The sequence below is a fragment of the Equus quagga genome, chromosome 2, assembly GCF_021613505.1.
Source record: "Equus quagga isolate Etosha38 chromosome 2, UCLA_HA_Equagga_1.0, whole genome shotgun sequence".
Classification (NCBI taxonomy): Eukaryota; Metazoa; Chordata; class Mammalia; order Perissodactyla; family Equidae; genus Equus; species Equus quagga.
Window position 1 is genome coordinate 91,284,758 of NC_060268.1, and position 16,592 is coordinate 91,301,349.

Consider the following 16,592-nt stretch of genomic DNA (forward strand, 5'->3'; position numbering starts at 1 on the left):
TCGTCTCTGAGCATCATCCCTGAGCAGCTGTCTCTCAGGCCCCTTGAGGAAGGGCAGGCTGAGACTGAGGGGGAGCAGGGGTCTGCGGACGTCGCTCTTCCCTCTCCCTCTCCTTCTCCTCTCCAGAGCTGGAAACCGGAGAGGTTAGCCTCCGACCTGGGATGAGACTTTCCTTTCCTCTTGCCCAAGACGGGGTGCTCCCAGGGTCTCCCACACCCCCAAGTCCACTCTGAAAGGCAGGCTCCACCTGCTGTGGGTGAGATCACTCTCTTCCCTCAGCTGCACTTTGCACTCCCAGAGGACGTTTCTAGACTTTATGGCTCCATCTGTGTTACAGCTAGTGACATTCCTTCTACCTGCTCTAATCATGAACTTGAGGGGAGGGGTGGGGTAGGCAGGTCAAGGGTCAAGAGGTTTTAGCACCATATCTGGCTTTGCAGGAGTAACAGGTTCAGATCACTCCCTTCCTCTGGAGACTCAGTCCTAGAGCCAGGGCCCCCACCCCCACCCCAGGCTGTGACAGCAGGTGGACCGGTCACCCTCCTTGTCTGGAGAAAAGCAATCAGATGTGAGTGCTGCATGTTGCTAGGAAGCAACTGGCAACAGCTGGCTGAGAAATCAGTCATGTCCTTGGGAAGGCATGTTCCTGGCCGCTAATTAAATGCTGCGGCAGTATCTCTTCCTTCAGGGAGCCGCAGAAATGTGCTGGATCAATGCGGCAGGCAGCGGCTGTTCGCAAGCCTGTGAGGGCCCCTCCTGCCTGTGCGGAGGAAAGGCCGGGGGGGCAGGAAGGAAACTGCTAAGCCCCCGGGGGGCTGGTTAAGTGAAGAGAACCCTGCCCTCAGACTATGCAGCTCCACCAGCCCACAGTGTCTGCTCAGCACCACCTCTGCTGCTCGGAGTGAATCCATTGGTTAAATACTTTTAAAAGCTCATTAAAGTCCACTTCTGGGTATATATGCCAAAGAACTAAAGCAGGGTCTCAAAGACACATTTGTACCCCCACGTTCACAGAAGCCCTATTCACAGTAGCCAAGAGGTGGAAGCAACCCAAGCGTCCATTGATGGATGAATGGAGAAACAAAACGTGGTGTACACATACAACGAAATATTACTCAGCCTTAAAAAGGAAGGAAATGCTGACACATGCTGCAACATGGATGAACCTTGAGAACATTCTGCTAAGTGAAACAAACTAGACACAAAAAGACAAATACTGCATTAATCCTCTTATATGAGGTAACTAAAGTAGTCAAATCTATAGAAACAGAAAATAGAACGGTGGTTACCAGGGGCTGAGGAGAGGGGGAATGGGGAATTGTTTAATGAGTATAGAATTTTAGTCTTGCAAGATGAAAAAGTCGTAGAGATTGGTTGCACAACAACCTGAATATACTTAACACTACTGACTGTATGCTTAGAAATAGTTAAGACAATAAATTGTATATGTTTTTTATCACAATTACAAATTTTAAAAAACTCATTAAAAATTTTAAGTAATACATGCTCACAGCGAAAGACTTACAGAGACAAAGGGAACGAGCTAAAGAGTAAATGTTCACCTTCCCTCCCTCCCGGGCCCCCCAGAGGCAGCCATCCTTGATAGCACCTTCCGTATGCTTTCAAAGTGTTCTCTGACGCTACGAGCGAGTAAGTATTTACATCTATATTGACTTCAACTTCAGTATAGATTTCAGTTTAGTTTTTTACAAAATATAGCATCCCACTAAACAGTTGTTCAATTAGTCTGTCTCAGAGAGTTTTCCAAATCAATACATATGGATCTGGCGCGTTATTTTCAACAGTTATATCAGAGCCCATTTAGTGGACATTTATAATTTATTTAGTCCTCTATTGATGCACATTTAGTAGTTTCCACTTTTTCATAATCAAAAAGCTGCAGTGAAATAGCCTCGTACACATGCTTTGCTCACATACGCAAATGTTTTGCCTTGATACATAGAATTTAACTGGGTTAAAAGATATGCATATTTACTAAGACATTGCTGTTTGTCTTTCAAGAAATCTGATAACTCACTCTCCCACCTACAGTGGGTGAGAGCACCCCACATTCTTGACAACCCTGGGTCAATGAACATTTTTAACCTTAGCTAATCTGATGGGTGAAAAGTAAATCTTATAAGCATGTTTCCTATAGTTGTTGACCATGTGTATTTATTTTTTCTTTGAACATCCTGCTAATAACATTCTTTGCCCATTTTTTCTTTGGGGTTGTTCATCTTTTGATGAACAAAAATATCAAAATTATATATAATTTTAAAAATGTTTTCTACTAAGGAAATCATTCCTTTGATACATGTGTTATTTGATTTTGTTTTGATATCTTTTTGCCATTCATAAGTTTTCATCTGCATGTGTTCAGTTCTATGGGGATTTTTTCCTTCTTAAAATTACTCACTGCAAAATTATAAACAGAAACTCAGAAGACAATGGAACCTTTGCAGTTACAGGTCCATTTTGTGTCTCTCATCTTTCCTGATCTTGGACTTGCTGCCTGCCCTTCCCTGAATCTTCTCTTCATGAGACCCATAGAATGTTCTGGAATTGTCTACCAGCTTCCTCATTCTGCCTTTTTAGGAAACGCAACATTCTTCTAAATGCTTTTCAGCCTTCTAAAACTCATCCCCCTATTTGATAACCAGGAAAATCTCCTGTTCCTCCAAGGTTTTGAAGGGATGTGTCCCAATCATGAATCCCTGTGTCTTCTGCATAACCTCATCAGATTTTTTTTCAAACTCTCCTCAGTTTGTAATGTGAAAACTTACGCATTTTTTCATTTTCCCAATAAAAATGATACCTACTTGTTTTTTTCAAAGGAAACCTACCTCAAGATTCTAACACACTTACTACCTCAAATTTACCCCTATCCTACCCTGAGTTGAGAAGTACTTTGCAGGTAAACTTCACTGTTTAAAAAATTTAAGCAGAATGACATTAAAATATTTTTTAAATGACTGACTTGGGAAAACAATCTAGAGGCAATTTCTTTTGAGTAACACATCCCTCCCTAAAGATAGATTTCAAACCTCATAACACCCAACAAAACCTTTTAAAGACTAGGGTGAAGAGAGTGAGTTGGAAAATTATCTTTCTTTTACTTCTTTGTCCCCTGTCCAGAAAATTTCCATTCCTCCCTTTTTTCCTTCTAGAACTATAGACTCCTCTCTATTCTTTCAACAATTAATTAAAGCTAAGAGACAGTCTCTTCTTCCACTCCCGGAAAGTTGATTTCTAAGCCTGGAAGAGAACCAGTGGCTGGAGACCAGATCTCTGGTCTCAGGAAGCGAATGGAATGGAGAAGAGCTGGAACCGGCTTCCGCCGCCAGAGCGAACGCGGTTTCGGACAGCTGCTCCAGGGCGCTGTAAGTGCTCTCTGCAGAGAGTGCTGAAACGTTACATGGAGAAGCAGTGGGCTCCACAAAGAAGCAGTCCAACACGCAGCTCTGTCTTCCTGAAGCCACACTCAAAGACTGGTTAACTGGCAGCTTTAGTGATGGTGGGAAGGCTGAGCCAGAGAGACAGCAAGGCATCTTTCTTTCAAGAGAGGGAGACAGGTACTCAGAGGCATCACAGACTAGAAATTCAGCATTGGGGCTATGACTTACACATTCTTATATTCCTAGTTGCTGGCACTTTGTAGGTCCTCAATAAGTGTTTAATACATGAATGAATAAATAAGCCAACTAACGTACTAGGGTTGAGAACAGTGAGAGATATATATCATCAACCTTTAACAAGACACCTTAGTTGGGCCATCGCCCTATCAGGCAGAGGCAGATACAGGCACAAGCGCAAGAACATCAGAATTTCCTCTTAATGTTTCTGGTAAACAGTAAAAATACCAGTTTAGATCTATACAAATTCAGGATTTGAATGGATTCTGACACAGGCTGGACTAAAGTTTTACCTGCCGTTAACTAGTAAGGAAACTTTGAGTGAATCGCTTAATGTCTCGGAAGTCAGTTTCCTTATTTATAAAATGGGGATAATACTGCATTTTTCAAATATAAGGTGTCATATTGCAAAACATGCCTTCTTTATGTGAATGTTAAATACATATCGATACATAACAAATTACCCTCAAACTCAGATGCTTAAAATATTTATCTTACGCAATTTCTGAGAGTCGAGAATCTGGGCGCGGCTTGCCTGGGTGGTCCTCCCTCAGGGCTTCTCATGAGGCTGCAGTGATCCTGGGCAGGCCTGGAAGATCCCATTCCAAACTCTCACTCACATGGCCATTGGCAGGAAGCCTCAGTTCCTCACTAAACAGGTCTCTCCAGAAGGTCATCTGAGCGTCTTTACGACATGGCAGCTGGTTTCCCCTAGGTGAATGATTCAAGGAAGGGAGCAAGGTGGGTGCAGAAGCCCAGCCTTAAAATGTCTTCGATAACCTAGCCTTGAACATGACACACCATCACTTCCACTGTGTTTCATTGGTCACAGACACCAATCCTGATACATAAGAGCACGAACCTAGGAGGTGGGATCGTTGTGAGCCATCTTGGAGGCTGGCTACCACAACGTGTCACTAACGAAAAAGAACCCAGATAATTAAACCATGACAATGCTTTTTTTTACTTGGAATTACTATTTTATATTGTATTAGCCATGCCTTTTACTTTCTGTTGCTTTGACATCCTGGGGCCTTGCTGAGCCTGTAGGGACTAGCCCCTCCCAGGGTTAACTAATTCCTAGAGACGGCAAACAGCTCGCCTGGGAGGGCACCTTCATGTGCAACAAGCCAATCCAGAGCCAACACCCCACCCACCTCCTTTATGGGAGTCTCACACTCTGGGCCACTATCCAGTTGCCCTAATCCCCCGAGAGCCAGGGATCAGACAAGTAGGGACAGCCCCTATGTCTCAGAGCCCACCAAAATTATTGAAATTAGTCAGTCCCAAGCCTATGCCCCCTGCCCTCCCTGCTCCTTGTAGAGACAATAAAGGCTCTTCCCACACTTGCCCTCACTCCCTCTGCCTCTGCATTGACCCAGGTGCTTTCTCGCGTGGCCCTGCGTGGCTTGCTGTGCCTCCTACTGCTCGAGACTGGTGAGTACAACAAACTTCTTTCTTCATGACACTCATTTCCTTGTCTGTGTCTTACCATGTCCAGTTAAAACAAATCCCAGTATCCTTAAAACATATACTTATCCAAAAAGCACTTTACACCTTTTCTAGATTCAGAGGCATTTGAGGCATGTTTTGGGGGGGGTTGTTTTGTTTTGTATTGTTTTGCTGAGGAAGATTCACTCTGAACTAATATCGGTGCCAATCTTCCTCTACTTTTTAAGATGTGGGCCACCAGTATAGCATGGCCGCTAATAGAGCAGTGTAGGTCCGTGTCCAGGAACTGAAGCCGGGCCAGCGAAGCGGAGCACGCTGAACTTAACCGCTGGGCCGCAGGGGCTGGCCCTGAGGCACGCTGAAGAGCACCCAGTTGCATCAGCATTTCCATTTGGACTTCAATTCGAGTTCCATTTTTTTCCTGTATTGAATCACATCTCCCTGGAAGTTAATCAGCTTCTGTTCAAAGTCAGCATGGAGTCCCTGGCCAACTGGTTCCCGCCTTCACGATTAGTCCTGTGCTCCGCATTGGTCACACTAGGCCTCTCACTGCATTAAAACTTCTTCCATCTATGCCAAGGGATGCGACAATTTCCTCTTCATTCATTGGTCTCGTTTGGGGTTTGATAGGCAATCCTTTTGCACGAACTTCAGTATGTTGGTAAAACTTCATTTACTAGTGAGGGTCTTGCTTTCCTAGTTCTGAAAAGCACTTGGTTGCTGCTTTGCAAACAATATGGCCTCATGTTCATTCCTCCAGTGGCAAACGTTTGCTTCACTCATACCAAAATTAACCCCCACTCTGCTTCTTTGCCTTTCTAAGTACAAAATAACCTTTCATTACAATACTGAACCATAGTATAATCTTTTCGAAGACATCGTAAACAGCATGTACATTTAACGTGGTATCAACAGTGCATATTGCTCAACAGAAATGATGACAATGTGAAGAGCGTGTTCAATTTGCACATGCACAAGCGATGACAGCAGTGATGTCACAACTGCTGCGTGGCTGACACTGACGCCAATTTTAGATACACTACAATTTTGAAAAATGCTTCTCAGAATTGATGAGCTGACGGAAGTATCTTCCTACCTAAGGTGCTTAGCATAGCTTCTGGCCCATAGGAAGCTCTTAATAAATGTTCATAATCAACAATAACAAACTCTCAGCAAACAAAGCTCCTTTTAGCCAACGCATTTGGCTGCAAAGAGGGTTAGGAATGTTCTAGTCTACTCAGACCCGGGTATGAGAGGACAGAGACTATGGCAGCAGAACGGCACCACCTGGGATGCCACTGGTCTCCAGTGGGTAAGCAGGGGCTTGCCTGGAGAAGGGGCCAGCTTTTGCTGCTTGGTCAGCAGAGAATGAAGAGGTACTACCAGGGCTGGTTGTAGTCTCTGTGACACTAAAGAGGTAAGAGAGCCTCCGGCACAGGCCAAGAGACCTAGAGGAGAAGGGGCCAGCTTTTCTCAAGTACTTACTGGATTAAGAGCTTTAATTAATAGTCACTTAGTGTTCAAATCAACCCTGCAGAGTAGAAATTACCCCCATTTTACAGAGGAGAAACTGAGACAGTAAAGTTCTTATTATCCTAGCTAGTGGGTGACAGAGCCAGGCTTTGCACCGGGCCTCGTTTGCAAGCCTGAGCTGTTCCCACAATCCTGTCAGGCACCCGTAGGTAAAGAATCTGAGTCCTACTATGCCTCCCTCTCCTCCTGCATTATTTCTGCCTCTGCTAATCAAATGTTGTAGGATGGAGGGAGCCTTCAGAATTCTTTTTAAACAACAGAGGGTTACGGCTATAAAGGGTATACACTGAACAGATTAATGTTTTAAACAAAATTGCCCCCAGAACATCAAAATCACTTAATATGCTCAACTGCTTTCGAAGCACGCTTTGCAGAGAACATTATGCTGATTACCAATAATTATAATCTACTCATTAAGGAAAGTCCCGAAGGGCTTCTACAAAGGAACACTTCACGGCGGAGATGGAGTTACTCTGTGTACTTGAACATAATGAAGCTACTGTTCTTTTAAAAATTATCTAATTTAGGCCTTACACTCATTTATGCTGTGCTTCTCTGCAAGGACTCTGAATGAAAGGGTTTTGCTAAATCTAAATGGAGCCTTTCTCTCAAAGGTCCAGAGCAGCTTCCCGCGGATGGCTGACATGTCAGCTTCCTGCAGAGGAGGGAGGTGAGGAGACAGGCTCAGGAAAGAATTTAGATCGGAAAGATAGATCCCCTGAAGTCCCTATTTTTCTTAAACATTTTGGTTCCAAAGAACTTGTTTTTCCAAAGATTCTTGAGATTCACTGGACATTTGTGGAGAGAAGACTCTAGATTTACTGAGAGAAGCCTTAAATCCTTTAGAAACAAAGTTAATATAAACAAACACATAGGGGTTGAGAAAGTAACATGGGTCAAGTACTCAATGGGCTGAGTTCTTTTACCTCCCATTTTAGTTATATCCTTTTAGTTACAAGAAACTGTCAGGCCAGCTCAGGTATGCTGCGAGGGCTATAGGAGAGCCAGGAATCTTATAGAAATCCAAGAATAGGAATCATAGGGTCTCATGGAAACTGGAACTGAATCTAAGAAGGTTCCCAGCCATCAGGAATTTCACGACTCTCCACAGGGGACCTGCCTTTCTCTTTGCATCTATAAATTTGCTTTCAACTGCAAGAAATAGATAATCCAATTCAAAGTGGCTTAAATAGTAAGGATACGGTCTCACAGAACTGGAAATCCAGGTGCAGGGTGGGTTTCAGCATTGTGTGATCTAGTCAACCAACTACGTCATATACAATCCAGGTTCTTTCCTCTTCCTTCTGCCATCCAGAAGGTCAGCTTCATCCTAAGGCTGATTCTTTTTGAGTGTGATCATAGGGTGCTGGAAAGTGGAAATGTGAGCTACATGTTTCCTGACTGACATTTTCAAAAGGGAAATGTTCCCCTGGAAGCCCCAGAAACCTTTACCTCATAGTATCATTGACCTGAATTAAGTCACATGATATACCTAAACTAATCCCTTCTAGTTCTAGTCACAAGCAAGGAGTATAGGCTATTGTGATTGGTTCAGACTGCTCAGGACACATCCTCAGAGCAAAATCAGATATGTGGGTGGTGGAAGGAAAGGAGGGGGACAGAAAAAAAGAGAAAGAATAATTACTAAGTTTTTGGCTCAAGTAAACAGGTAGATCCAGAAGCCATATGGGAAATCTCAGAGGAAAAACAGGTTGGAGGTGGGGGTGGGAATCAGGAGCAATGTTTTGAACACGCTAGTTTCAAAATGCCTATGAGATACCCAAACAAAGACGCCATGTAAGCCATGGGATAGATGAATTTGGAGCTCAAGGAAGGGGTCAGGGCTGAAGTTATAACTTTGAGAAACATCAGCATATAGCTAGGATCTAAAACCAGGGGAATGGATGAAATAACTAAAGAGAGAATATATAGAGAAAAAGAGGTGAGGATCCAAGGCTGAGGGCTGGGGCACTCCAACACAGAAAGGTAGAGTAGAGGAGAAGAAGCCAGCAAAGGAAACCAAGAAGTAACAATCACTAAGGAGGAAGAAAACCAGAAACATGCACTGTCCTGGAAATCAGGAGAAGCAAGTGTTTCTTGATATATAGAGAAATCAGTTACATCCAATGTTGGGAGGCTAAGTAAGAGGGACAAGAGGTGAGCACTGTATTGGCAACAAGGACTCACTGGTGATCTAGACAGCTGCAGTTTCAGTGAAGTGATGGGGACAGAAACCTATCTGGAGTGGATTTGGGGAAGTGAAAACATTTAATTTAGACAAGTCTTTCAAGAAGTTTTTCTGTGAAGAACAGCAGAGAAATGGGCAGTAACTCAAGGGGAAATTGGAGTCAAAGCAGTTTTTAAAGAAAGAAGATCACAGAGCTTATCGATATGCCAATGGAAATGGCCCATCAAAAGAAAGATGATGTAGGAGAGAAAATAATCACAGAAGCAAAGACCGCAAGAAGCGAGAAAGACACAGGCTTCAGTGAACAGGTGGAGAAGCTGGCCTTTTATAGAAGCAGAGACATCTCATTCAGAAGGGCAGAGAAGGAGCACAGATGCAGTCATGTGGCTGATGGGGGAAGGTGAGGGGATTCCCACCCGATGGTTTCACTTCTGCCACGAAGCAGGTGGCAGGTGATGGGTGAGAAATGGGAGGAGGGGTTTTGAAGGGAGGTAAAAGTGTAAAACAGCAAGTTCAGGGAATGGGAAAGGAAACAAACAAGGAAAGGATATGAGGATTGCCCAGCAGTCTTGAGTGTCCACTTTAGGCTTGTGGTCCTGAACTGAAGAACAGACGTGGGTTTTCTGCAGCAATTTCCAGCTGTTCAGACACAGACACGTGTAGAGTTGCAGTTTTTCTAAATTAGCATGGAGGAGGTGGAGCAACAAGGAAGTTAAGGGCAATTGCGACACACTGACTACAGCGATAGACGATATACAACCCGGGCTGAATAAGGAAAGAGGAGAGGACCTGAGGGGAGGCGACAGCCAGCTGTCCACCAAACTCATTCCCCCGCATGTGAACACGAGAGGACTCCTGGCACCTGGCAGGCCAGGCACACATTTCCCAGGTTCTCTAGTTTGTTCTAAGTGGCCAAGTGATTACGATCCCTCCAACATGAGCGGCAGCGATGTGTGCCCCTAATGGACAGGGGCATTAAGACCAGGCAGAGCCTCCTCCACACCCTTCCACCACCCTCTCCCCAGCTCAATCCAGGAGGATGCCACAGGACTCGGGTCCCTGAAGGGCTGTGTGTGGCAGAAGCACTCACTGACTGTGCACATCTGCCCTGTGCTGTTCCCTGAGAGAGAAACTGCTATGTTGGTCAAGCCACTGCGTTGTGGGGTGTTTCAGCTGGAGCAGTTTAACTTCCCTACTGGTCCAGATTGGGCAGGGGGTGGAGGCTTCAGTGAGGTCAAAGACCGTCTGTGGAGGTAGTAAAGCAAGGTGAGGTGGGTCAGAGGGGAGTGTACTAAATTGAGACTTCAGGGATGGTAGTTAGAGGTGAAGAAAAGACCTAAGATACGACCAAGGGAATGTATGACTAACGGGGAGGGAAGCACATATTAGCCTCAGAAACGCTAGGAAATCAGCCCACAGTCACACAGCTAATGAGCCGCAGGGCCAGGCTTCACACTGAGGCCTGAGCAACTTCACCCTCCAGGCTCCTTCCACTCTGCCAAGTCTTCAGGTCCCATCAAGCAACCTGTGACAAAGAGAGAGCTGCAGGTAAACCGCTTCTCCAAGAAAAGGGTGGTTCAGCCCCCCAAACACGTGACTGCTTTGGGTCCTTGATTTTGTCACAGCCTACTTAGAATCTAGGAGAACACCTACTGTTTCATTCCCCCAGATGCCCAGTGATGCCCCTTCGTATTCCCACTGCTGACTTGCCTGGGCCCCCTCTCTCTCATCTTGATTCCCTCCAAGTGATCTTCAGACTGCTGAAAGTTACCTTTGTGGAATTCTCTTATCCCTTCCATGTGTAAAACCCTAGCACCATGCCCAAGACTTCTCCTCATGATTCAGTCACATTTCCCTGCCCCTCCCAGCTCCTGCTGAGGCCATATCAGACTGCCGCTCACAACCTCAACAGCCCTGTACATGCCTCTACGTCCTTGCACATGCTGGGTCTCTCCTTGGAATGTCCTCTGCCCTGGGTCACACAACACACTGCCATTTATCCAGTTCCACTGTCCCTTCCCCAGTGGAGCTTTCCTTCTCTGCCTTTCCTTCATCCCTCTCCACCGTTCCCAAACTTATACTTTTGGAGCTTTTACCGTTTTGCATTATAATTCTCTTTATTTCATTTCTTTCCTCATCCTTCACATCGTGGCACAGCATCTACCGGACTCATAGTAGGTGCTCAAATCCTGTGTTGAATGAGAATGGATTTAGCTGTTCAATATTGAAGATGATAAAATGAGCTGAACTGTTTTTGTTGGGGCTTGGTGTCTCATGTCACATTTCTATGTTCCCAAAGGAAGCCAAGTCTGGACATTAGAGGGATATAGGATCCAGCTGAGTGCACCCATGGCTCCTTTCACAGCCTGCTCTGAAACCCAACATTTCAAAGCTACCTTCAAAGTCAGATGTTACTAACCAAGCTCACTACATAAATGGTGGGGATATTATGAAGATGAAACATAAACAGCCTGACAAGCCCTCTGGAGGGGACGAGCTGAGGATGTGACAGAGGTTGCTCGCTGGGGGCCAGCAGGTGTTTGCAGAAGAGCAGTGATGGCTCAGCCACCCAGGAACAGCCAGTCTGATCTCTTTCGGGACACCTGGAGCTTGCCAGCTCCCACTACCCAAATTACAGTACGTGCTACACAGTGTTTATTTCTGCTCTGGCCACAGAGAACTGCTCACTCTTCCTCCTGCACAACATAGACAGGGCAGATGGGAGCATGCTTCCACATGAGCATGTGCAATTATGCCCCGCTCCTCCAGCTGGAACAATTTCCAGGAGAAAACCCGAGGGAAGGAAACAATCCTGGCAGCTAACTGTCTGCCACTCTGGCACAGACCACTCAGTTCTCCCAAGAGCAGCTGCTGGATCCATGGCCTCTGGTCCCTTTCAGAGTCCTTCCTGGAACCCATGGATTTGGTGAGATCAGAACATAAGGCAGTCATCCAACAGGATATATTTAAGTAAGAAAATACCAAGGCTTTATTTTTTTTCTTATAAAGATAGCCCTGCTTGTTGGCTAAGTGCACAGGACGTACACAGTTCTCATTGAGTAAACAAGATTTACCTGCTTCAGGCTGCAGCCCATAATGCCAAAGAAGTGACAGGAAGTGGGTAAAGGCATAATGCTCTCATCTTCATGGCAATAAAATGCAAAATAAAACAAAAACTAAATGGACTTAATTAATGCTGGGCATTCCCAGAGGAAAAAGCAAGAGGCCTCTCAGTCAACCAGTAGTTTTTCGTATACAATAAAAAACTCCATTAGCTGAGCCACCCTCGCTCCTCTCTCCGGCTCTCCCACCTGAGGTTTACGAGTCTGGAACCACACAGCTGGTAGTGAGGAGCTTTTGCTTGGCAGTCCACTGAGATATGAAGGGGGCGAAGTCCTGGAAGCCCAGATAGCCTGGCTCTGGTGAGGCACCTACGTGCAGCAGTGTCGCATGTGGAAGTTGACAACATACTCAGCATTAGTCCTCTGCACGGAAATAGCAAAAGGCTCGAAAGGATGGAAGGTGAAGGCAACAAGGCGTCGCACGGCGTGGTTGATGGGGCGGCCCAGCAAGCCCGCCTGGATCTCAAACTTGAGTAGACCAGAGTCCCGGGCATAGAACCTAAACAGAGCAAGGGGAGAAAGAGGACGGTACAGACATTCATCACCATCTTGAAATCTGAACATCAGGGAAATGTGGCAACTCATCTTCATCCTTACTAATGAAAGCCCCTCTCACACCAGCACCAGGTTATCAGAACTAGAAAATCACCTTTGTCTGCACAGCTCATTTTACAGGCAGGGTGATTATGAATTGTACTCTGCTGTCCTGAGTCACTTCTCTCCCAAGATGACCCTTAGTTACAGCCTTAACCACAGCCTCCCCTTTTCCAGAAGCTACCCACCACAAGATTGTCAAGGCCAGGGCTAGAAAAGAAAAGTAAGCAACAAGTGTAATTTTAAATTTTCAAGTAGCCACATTAAAAAGGTAAAAAGAAAAAGGTGAAATTAATTTTAATAATATGTTTTATTTAACCCAATATTGGCATCCAAAATATTAGCATTTCAACCTATAATCATCATAAAGATATGGAGATACTTCACATTCTTTTTTTGTACTAAGCCTTTGAAACCTGAGGTGTATTTGACACTTGAGCACATCTCAGCTTGGACGAGTCACACTGTAAGTGCTCAACAGCCACTGGTGGCTCATGGCCTCCACAGAGGACAGTGCAGATCTAGGCCCAATTTTAGTTTTTCTTTTTTTTGTGAGGAAGACTGCCGCTGAGCTAACATCTGTGCCAATCCTCCTCTATTTTATGTGGGACACCGCCACAGCACAGCTTGATGAGCAGTGCTAGGTCTGCACCCAGGATCCGAACCTGCGAACACCAAGCCACCAAAGCTGAGCGTGCGAATTTAACCACTCCACCCCCGGGCCGCCTCAGTTTATCATTTTTAAGAATAAAGTCTTTTGGAAGGTTCTTCTTTTTCACACACAAAAACAAAACATTAAGAAGTTTTTAACTTTTCATTTAATACCGTAAGACTAAAGATGCTTCCATCCATCCCAGTACTTCAATACCTCTTCCCATACACAAAATAAGTGCCCTGTGGTATTGGGAACTAGAGATGATCAGCAGGGTTGGGGCTAAATTGGGGAAGTTCTAGCAAATGAAGAGCTCTATAATTTCTCTTTTGCAAAGCAAATATATAGTAGATATAAAGATATTCACAATCCTTTGACTCAATAATCCCGTTTCCAAGAATTTATATCCTCAGAATTTATCTTAAATCAAGTAAATAGTGATATGAATAACGATGGCTACTACAGCATTAGCTCTAATGTAAAAATCCAGAAAGACAATAAATGCTTAGTAATAGGAGAATGGTTAAACAAATTAGGTACATCTACTGGATGGAATAATATGCTGTCATTAGGACTCTAACTATGAGGACTATGTAACAATGTGTTTATAAAATAAAAGCAGATGACACAGTATTACCCTAACCATGATTACAACCATGTAAATGTAAACATGCATATCGACAAAGACTAGAATGGAATATACAATAAAAGTGTTAGAGTAATGGCATTAGCTCTTCAAATCCCTTTAATATCCTTACATCTCCTATTTTAAATTAAAAATAAATACAAATTACAAGAAAAACCCCTTTAGTCGGGACAATGGCATTTACAGATTTTGTTACTTAGATGAATCGTTTCAAATGAGAAAGGCAGGGAAGTCAGAAAGGAGAGAAACGTATCTCATGCTACTTTATTATGATATCAAATGAGGCCCATTACATGCTTTTATGTGTGAAAATCACATTCACCTTACTACGTGGTCCCCAACGCACAAAGGGCCTGTGACTTACAGGGAGCCTTTGAGCTTCTAAATCTACCTACCAGTTTACAGGAGATACTGGGGAATGAGGAAGGTGGTAAATGCCACTCCAAGAGTGCAAGGGCAAGATCTAGAATGTGGGGAACGCTACAGGACCAATGACCCGGTTTCTTCAACAATTTCATTGCAAGGAAAATAAGAGAGAAGCAGAATCTACAGAATAAAAAAGACTTATGGGAATAGTAACCAAATGCAACATATGAACCTTATTTAGATCCTGACTGGAACAAACTAAAAAGAATATTTACAAGACAATAGGGAAATGTGAAAACTGACTAGATATTTTGTGGTCTTAATAAATTGCTAATTTTCTTAAGACAGCATAATGGTACCGAGTTGTATTTTTTAAGTCTTTATCTTTTAGAAATTCAGACTAAAATACGTACAAGCAAAATTTGGTGTACCTGGGATTTGCTTCCAAGTGATCCCGGATGGCAATCAGAATGGAGGGAGTAGTGGCAGTGGAAAGAGATGCCACAACACTGACCATGAGCTGGTAACTGTTGAAGCGGGGTGATGGGTACACTGAGGTTCGTTACGTCTTCCATGTTTTATATGTTTAAAACTTTCCATAATAAAAACATTTTAACTGGTTTTTGGAACTTGAGTGCAATTTCCCAAAGGCAATATTATGAATGGTGATTAACTGTACAAAACATGTTACCTAAGCCTATTTACTACACAACGAAGCTGGACTATGAAACACTACCTACTACTGTTTCTATATGAAAAAGACCTTCCACACTCCGGCTCAGGGCTCCAGGAACACATCTCCCTTGAAATAACCCCACCAGTGACAGTCCCGCCAGTGCCCGTGACAACACATAGAACAACACAGGCTCCCGACACGGAGAGACAGGCAGGTCTGTGGACCGGACATCTGCAAGGGAGAGACTGCTTGTGAGAGGGGAGTTTCAAGCTTCTAGCAATAATACAGTCATCTCCATTCCAAACGCCCCAAGAGAGGAAGCATGAGTTTCTCCAAAACCTGCCTGTTCCCCAAATTCTCCGTGCTGTCTTTTCTACTAGGTAACATGGGGGGAGAAAATAGTTTGAGCTAGAGAAAACTGAAGTCTCAACTATAAACACTAGCTTGAATTGGTATTAGATCATTAAATGGAAAAGAACAGTTTCCTTTCCTGGATACCTTTAAAAGGGAACAATACTTATCTGAATTGGTGTTGTGATGAGAAGCACAGAGAACTAGTTAATTTATCAGACTAGTGCCCACAGGAAAGCACTCAGCACATGAGAGAAGCAGCCTTCCCTTTCCCTCCTCTCCCTGAGCCCAAGTGGACGCAGTCACAGTGAAGTGACCTCCAAGAGGCAGAGAGAGAGAAGGCAGCCACCGTCAGGCCGGAGGTGGCTCGCGGCTGAAGCAGGGCCAGTACCTGATGGGGTGGTCTCCACAAGTCTTGGGCCGCTCCATGACCGACACCCACTTGTCATCGTAGCTGAAGAGGGACAAGTCGAGGTAGGGGCTGCCGCTGTAAGACTGGGCGCTGATGGGGAGCTGGCCGAGCAGCCGGCGCACGGCCTCGGTGTGCCCTCCGTACTTGGCATTCACAATAGTGTCTTTAAACCTACAATAAAGCACCGGTGAGGAAGGTGCTGTTAGCAGGCATACAGAGCCGCCCTGGGTTTAAATTCACAAACATACGTCTAAAAACAACTCACTCTGTACACAGAAATGGAGACACTGAATGAAGTCAGCACTCTCACACATCACAAGTCTGCCTAGCTACAAATACTCTCAAAAAGCAGAAAACAGAATTAGCAATGGGGAACATTAAGTTACCACAGCAAAGTTAACAATGACTCCACAAACAAGTTTAAAATAAATATAAGCAATCTGTGACAGCTATTTCTTCTCAAACTTACTTTCCCAAATTAACAGCCTTAGACGCATTAGAAAAGTTATGGAGAGCAGAGAACTCTCAGAAGCAGCCTCTCTCTGACTCTTCTTGGGATCAGTTATGAGCCAACTTTAAACCTTTTGACAAATTATTCATTCTTTATTTAAATAAAGTTTGAGAGCTCGCTACTATATTCCTGCAGAAACATTAGTATCTAGAAGAAGAGTAACTCGGACACAAGTCACATACCTTTTTTTTTTTTTTTGAGGAAGATTAGCCCTAAGCTAACATCTGCCACCAATCCTCCTCTTTTTGCTGAGGAAGACTGGCCCTGAGCTAACATCTGTGCCCACCTCCCTCTACTTTATATGCGGGACGCCTACCACAGCATAGCTTCACAAGCTGGTCCATGTCCACACCCGGGATCCGAACCCGCGAACCCCGGGCTGTTGAAGCAGAACATGCCCACTTAAACGCTGCGCCACCAGGCCGGCCCCTGACTTATCTTTAATAATGAAGCA

General features: G+C 44.5%; 1 protein-coding gene across 9 annotated transcripts in view; it reads right to left on the minus strand.

The window, feature by feature from the left end:
• Positions 1-1,616: 1,616 nt before the first annotated feature.
• Positions 1,617-16,592, minus strand: part of DET1 (DET1 partner of COP1 E3 ubiquitin ligase) — a 31,917-nt gene continuing 16,941 nt past the window's right edge. For 4 of the 9 annotated variants that reach the window (XM_046654342.1, XM_046654343.1, XM_046654345.1 and 1 more), the window contains 2 exons: positions 15,607-15,798; positions 11,770-12,429 (listed from right to left, as the gene is read on the minus strand). In XM_046654342.1, coding sequence (XP_046510298.1) covers positions 12,240-12,429; positions 15,607-15,798 — 382 coding nt within the window. In that variant the 3' untranslated portion in view covers positions 11,770-12,239. Of the gene's footprint in view, positions 4,347-7,154; positions 10,334-10,904; positions 10,998-11,769; positions 12,430-15,606; positions 15,799-16,592 lie in introns of those variants that run through there. The other 5 variants (XR_006887582.1, XR_006887583.1, XR_006887584.1 and 2 more) reach the window with 5 other exon arrangements.